Genomic DNA, 6,849 nt, shown 5'->3' with positions numbered 1-6,849 from the left:
GATTTTACAATCACATATCATGACTATTTTCTACACAGAGCTGTGGTTAAAAGAGCAGAATAATTTTTTTTTAAAAAAAGTGCTACTTGGTAATTACAAGATGTTAAAAACAATTCATGTCATTAGAATCCAAAAACACAAAAGTCTTAAAAATAAAAAAAAACCCTATAATGGTGATGTGCATTTAATAAGGTTCCTTCCAAAATTTATAAAGTTTAAGGCAAGTATTCTTATTTCAATTCAGCTGATGAATAAGAGCTTCACAGTTCTCTTATTTTAAAATAAAAACTGCTTTTATGTAATGCTTTATAAGCTTTTATCATAGTGCAATCCACAAGACCAAGCTTGTCACTTAAAGAAATTCAAATGAGCATATCTTTGTGCATTTTTAAACTTTCTCAACATTTTAAGACTCCATAATATAAAATAAAAATAGACAACATCAAATAAAGATCCTATAACAAATGCAACAAGCTTTGGTATGTTGTCGTGCAAAGTAAAGGAAAGCTTTATTCTCCTGATTCACTGTATTTCTTATGATGCATGAACTGGTTAGCTTCAGCAGGCTAAATATCACAGCAAAACTGAATATTTGGCACATTCCTTAGTTTTAATCTTAAATAAATTCACACTGCTGAATAATATTCACAGAAATAATGACTATGCATGCAACGCTGACCTGCATTGTCATTACAGTTTATATGTAACACTAAAAAATAAATAGAGAAAAACAATTTCAAATGATTTTTATAAAACCTCTTATCCATCATGTAAAACTTGTAACACACACATGTTAAAAACTTCTTGGTATTTATGTCTGCACACAGATTTCTAATATAAAATGTATCCAAGATCTGCTTGTCAGTTTTTCCACAGGTAGGATCACATGTGAGTTGGTATTTGAAAGAGCAGAACAACAGTAATTTTACTTTGCATTTTTATTTCCTGTTTTATATATACATGATAATTGGACAGCTGTTATTAGTCACCTAAGGGTATTGTGTTAAAAGAATAATAAATAGCAATTCTGATTAATAAATATTTACATGATAGATCTTGACAGCTGTAAACAAAATAATCTTCAGGCCTGAGAAGTGCAGGCCTGATATGCCTACAGCTACATACATAATGATTATTTTTTTTTAGCTTGCAATAATTAAACTTTAATATACAAGAGAATGCTTCCAAATGGAGTATCTGAATGAAAATGAAACAAAACTGTAACAAATATAATGAACACATTTAAAAATTAATTATGCAATTTTCTCATAACATATTTCAAATAAGAAAACGGCATACATAATTTCATCACCGTGATGTACTTCAGTGTTTTAATATATTATTAAACACTCATTATATAAAAAAAAATTAATCCGATAATACAGGATTAGTAAGTATAAAAAAATTTATACAATTTTCTTCTATTTATGCATCCAAAATAAACTGACAACCAGAAACTTAACATGGTATGCAATTCAAAAACATAGCTTACAGTTTGTGTGAAGAATTTTTTTGGTGTACAGTAAGTGGTATACATTGCTTCTATTAAAATTTCAAACAAATCAAATACACTAATATTGATATTACAAGTCCATTTTTTGGAAACTTTTTGTTTACCACAGAAGGGTAAAAAAAAAATTTAAAAAAACAGTGCAAAAAAAACTGCAAAATAAATTTTTTTTTCATGTTAAACATGGACAAGTTGAGTTTTAACATTTTCATTCTTGTGATAAAAAAGTAAGGCAATAGTGAGGTTTCATGTCAAATGGTATTGGTTTAGTCCTCATAGCTGTGGTGTTAAGTACATGCTGCACAAAGCACCAACAATTGGCTCTTCATATTAAAAATAACTCTATATATAGTTCAGTGTAGAAAACAACATTTCAAATCTATTCCAGTGTAAAATTGAAATTTTTCAACCATAGAAAAAAAAGGAACCATACTGCTTTGTATTAAATACATTCCATTAGTTTCATTACAGCATAAGCAAATTTTGCTTATGCAAACAACTGAACTCCCCCCCCTTTTTTTTAAGGCTTTCCGCTTCATGTACGCTGTTTACATCTTTGACACATATCTTCTGTTCTGCTCTCCAGTAATTTACTTAAGACCAACTAATCGAGTTGATGTTAAAGATACTTCCCGTCAATTTACACAAAATTCTTACAAAATATGAATCTGTGCATCTGACTAATCTGGTCGATGAATGGGCACTTTTGGAATGAATTCTATCAGTAGAACCTATATAAAAATACATATTTTAGCATGCATAAGAGATATTTAAAATTAAAAATTAATTTGATATTTGTTAAGTGAAACAGAATAAAGAATTCTAAGCCACCTGATTATATTTTTACTGTACTGTTATTAAGTACTTGCAGAACTTCCAAAAGAATATACATCAAATAAAATCAGATGACCTCAAGGCTTTCAGATTTAGTATAAAATTTTATTCTGAATGTCAGAAAAAATAGTTCAAGAACCCCTTAAGGATCTAGCACATATAGACCAGCAGTGCTCAAAACATAAAACACTACTGTGAATGGCATGCAGTCACACTTATCAAGAAAAAATAAATAAATGTTTTTTGATTCCAATATCATTTGATAAACAAAAAATGTTATGTTAGAGTGACTGATTCTAGCTACCAAGTAGTAGCATAACTGTGAAACTGTTATGCCACCACTTAATAGCTAGAATCAAACTCTGCAGCACAAATTGCTTTCAAGGAACTAGTCTGTTCTTGGTCCTGTTTATTTTTTAAGTGCGATATAGTTAAGAGATAACTGTATATATCCAGTTATTGATTTATGTGTATTATAAATACACACATAAATCAATGTAAAAATTTTTTTATTCAATTAACCTTTTCTCTGTTGAGAGAATAGAAGCCAACCAAACTCTCCTTGCTGACTTATTTTCTTTTATAATTTAGATTAAAAAAGAACATAGAAATAAAAAATCTTTGGCTATTTGTTTTTAATTTCAAAGTCAACCAAAGCATTAAAGTTGTGAAGAGTTACGTTTTATTGAAAATCTTGTTTGGTATTCTTAAGCAATACTGAACATTCTATATAATATAGGTATTAATTCTGGGAATCCCATGTTACTCCTCTTAAAAAAAAACTATTATTTATACAGCTATTTTAGCCTGTTTCCATTTACGAGTGTCCCTTATTTTAAATACATTGGCTTTTTATTCAAGAATCTTTTTAGGGCATTATAAGTGCATTTTAGAGGTAAATATATGCAGATTAATAGAGAAAGAAATTTTGCACATACCTTGTTTGGATGCTAGGATATCTTCCTTCTCCATACTTCTGCTGTTAGGCTAATATGGGGGGGGGGGGACATGTGGGAGGGTTGTTTGAGGCAAGGTGAGAAGATTAAATTAGAAAACCTGGGTTTTTTTTAAAAAAATAATATATTTAAGGGTGCTTCTTTGGGAAAAAAAAAGGAAGGGATTTATGGGAAACAGGGCTGGGGGAGAGCGTTAACGGGGTGCGAGCCGTTTCGATCGTGTATCATCATCAGAACATTTCGGGAAAAGTGTAGGGCTATGTCATGATGGCTTGGTGTATCTCCCTTAGAAGGACTTTTCTATATAATGTTCAGTATTGTTTCATCCTTGCAAACTTTAGCCACTGTATGATATTTTTCAAAATGGTTGGGAGACACACAAATGCAACATTTGTCTGCTTTCTCCATTCCCTTTTCTTTTCTTGAATGAGATGGTTGAATACACATGACAATATAATACCTAGTAGCCTATTTTTTTTTCTTTCTTTTTTTTGCATGAACTGGGTTGGAAAATGTCTTCCTTTCTGTTTGAGGAGTTGGTCACTATGTGATGCACATGATTGCTCTCAGTGTATGAACATTTAAATTTTCTTATGAGTCAGTTGAAGAAATGAAAATGCTATTAATTCAACTTGCTAAGAAATTACACATTTGTTTAATCCTTTATACAAGTGCAAGAAAACATAGTTTGCATGTGAAGTATCTTCTCAACTAGGCCACTTGTATAAAGAGGCATAAGTAGCCTAGTCATGAAGACATTTCACAAGTAAACTTTGCTTACACCTGGATAAAGATTAGAAATTTCATTTGATGAGTTTTATTTCTAAGTGGATAAACTTTCTGAAAATAATGTTTTTTCCTGTTTTTACTTTGAACAATGTCTGAGAATTTACAACAGGTATGTGCAGGATACAAAAACTTTTTGCGCCACTTCAGTCTTATGCAAGCATACAGCAGAAGTATTCATCATGTCTGACCTGTCAACAGCTCCCTGACTTGTGTTATTCTTACCGTATTCTATTACACAATGGGGACTTCATTAGTGGTTGATTGGTCTAATTCTCCCTCTTTCCTGATGATTTCATGCAAATTTCATGACTTGGTCAGCAACTACACTTCATGTCATTTTTACTATCCCTGGAAAGATATGGAACATGTGACACAAAGGCAAGGAGATTTCTTCTGCTATACGTAAAGATAAAGATTTTCCTCCAGACAGCAGATAAAGACAGATAAATGCTTGAGGTTTTAACTGCATTTTATTCATAACAGATGTTACCACAGGCATGCAAAATTCGAATGCATTTAAAAGTTGTTTCAGAAGAGAATTTTTACAGTAAATGCAAAAGCATGGCTAAGAATACTTAACATTGGCACATAATTCTGAAGTGGAGACAGAACATCTCCATAATCTAGATACGTGTAATCCAGGCACTAACCATTGCAACAAGGGAATCCTAAGAACCTCCATGGTTTTCATTTGAGTTTAAAACAGTTTATGTGCCTCTAGAACGTTATGTATTAAGGATGATTATCTGCATACCCCTGAATGGGTGCTTGATAGAAGGAAACCAATTATGACTGCCACAGCTGGACAAAAGAAATGAGCTTTAATGTTGCACTACTCAGTTGAGAGAGCTGCATTACAAGAATCTAAACAACATGTACCCTCTTGACATCAATAGATCATGGATGAGACTCCCTGCCAGGATTTGAATTTACAGATTTAATTAAGACAAGAATCAATGATCACAAGCTCATACAGCTCAAGGAAGAAGCAATGATGAGAACTGCTTCTTGTTTGTATATCAGAGTATACAAACTTTGGCTCATATTGCTCAATGTTATTACACACACACACACATGGAGTAGTGAGGGTTATAGAGAATAAATTGCAGAATGCAGGATAGAAAATAGCAGCAGAACCCAACTAAAGGACTAACATTGGAATGAGAAATCCTGACCAAAGAGAGGAGGTGGGTTAGTAGTTATTGTACAAGTTGTGGGTGCTGAGCAACCACTCATTACCCTACATCATAAGAAAGCTAACTACTTAGCTGAAAACCAAGACTTGGTGTGCTACTTCAGAAAGAACACTACATTGTACCAAAATTTATCAATGCAACTGTATCCTTTAAAGGTGTATGGTGTCAGCAAAATGAACTTACTAAGCTTTGGGCTCTCTCAGGCTGATTTCAAAATCCTCTCTTTGCATGCCTTGTGGGCATTCTGGAAGCACAGAGAATGACCTCTTGAATCCCCAAGTTTGGAGTTGGATACCACAGGATATATGACTGGGGGGGGGGGGGGGCATGCTTATGGTGAGACCATCATAGTCATAGACCATCATAGACATGCTATGGTCCTATAGGTGGGACCATAGCATGCAGCACTGCTTTCAGTGCAAAGTTGGGAAAATAAAAATAAAATCAGGAGTGAAAAGGTTAAAAATTAAATACAAATATGATCATAAAGGATAGTGTGAAGGAAAACAATGAAAAATTTGTTCCATGTGCAGTTGTGTTCTGAACTATAACACTACTAGAAACTTTAAAAATAATAAATTAAAAAAACTCATTTTGGACAATTAACAGAATGAAAATAACACAGGAAATGCATTAAACAGTTTAACAATTTCAATATTTTGTCTCAATCACAGAACTATCTTTATACAATACAATGCAAGTCGTAGCAAACACATAAGCAATACAAAGGAAAGTGAGTGAAAGTTCATGGACTTAAGTCATAGACAGGGATTTTGTTAATGTTATGAGAAGAGCTTTAGCAATCCCTTGCTCTTTTAGGGAGAGGATGATAAAATAAAGATAAAAATTGAATAATAAACAAAATTAAGTAATATTATGAAGAACTTCAGAGTGATGAAAAAATTGAGAGTAATCAACTTGAAAAGTTGTAAAATGGATACATCAAAAGTTACAACAAAAGAAGTTGAGGTAGTAGGTATTTCTGAAGCCAACAAAGCAAGGAAGTGCTGAAGAGAATATGGGATTCAAGTGAAATTGTTGAAATTTGGAAGGAAGATAGTAACTGATCACCTGGCATATTCTTCACGCTTTGTTTAAAACAGAAACATGGAACAATGAATTAATTATTTATAAATAAAAAAATATATCAAAAATTACAAACTATTAGTTTATTATCTGTAGTATACAAAACATTTACAAAAGTGACAAAAAAAAAAAAAATCAGCTGCCTTTTTATTCCCATATATACAGGGAGTAGGCAAAGCCGTTTTTAGCCCTATCTAACTTTTTGGAGACTGCATGGGCAGTTCAATCTTCACTGGTACCCCATCAGAGATAGCTGGCCCAAGGCAATCACTAATTAAGTGGCACGCAGTGTAGAGAGAGAGACGGCGCTACAGGTGGTCCCTAACCCTAACACTCGTATTGAATGTCTGAAATAATGTGGGTTCTACGGTCGATTTTCTTGAGTTTATGAGACAAAAAACTCGAGTTTCTGGGAGAAAAAACCCGCTTGCCCATGCCAGAGATCAACCTACTCGGGAACCAGTCGAAAAAAGGCTTA

The 6,849-nt window shown here is 32.7% G+C and overlaps 1 protein-coding gene across 1 annotated transcript in view; it reads right to left on the bottom strand.

Annotated features, from left to right (window-relative positions):
• Positions 1-919: 919 nt before the first annotated feature.
• Positions 920-6,849, bottom strand: part of LOC150105769 (cysteine-rich hydrophobic domain-containing protein 2) — a 128,388-nt gene continuing 122,458 nt past the window's right edge. The window contains exon 6 of the mRNA XM_090393570.1: positions 920-2,241. Within this exon, the coding sequence (XP_090249696.1) occupies positions 2,191-2,241 (51 nt within the window). The 3' untranslated portion in view covers positions 920-2,190. The remainder of the gene's footprint in view (positions 2,242-6,849) is intronic.

The sequence above is a fragment of the Typopeltis vanoorti genome, chromosome 6 (genome assembly GCF_054136105.1).
Source record: "Typopeltis vanoorti isolate ZY-2024b chromosome 6, IOZ_Tvanoo_1.0, whole genome shotgun sequence".
NCBI classification, from domain to species: domain Eukaryota; kingdom Metazoa; phylum Arthropoda; class Arachnida; order Uropygi; family Thelyphonidae; genus Typopeltis; species Typopeltis vanoorti.
Note: the sequence above shows the minus strand (reverse complement) of the source record. Positions and strands in the feature narration are given on the sequence as shown.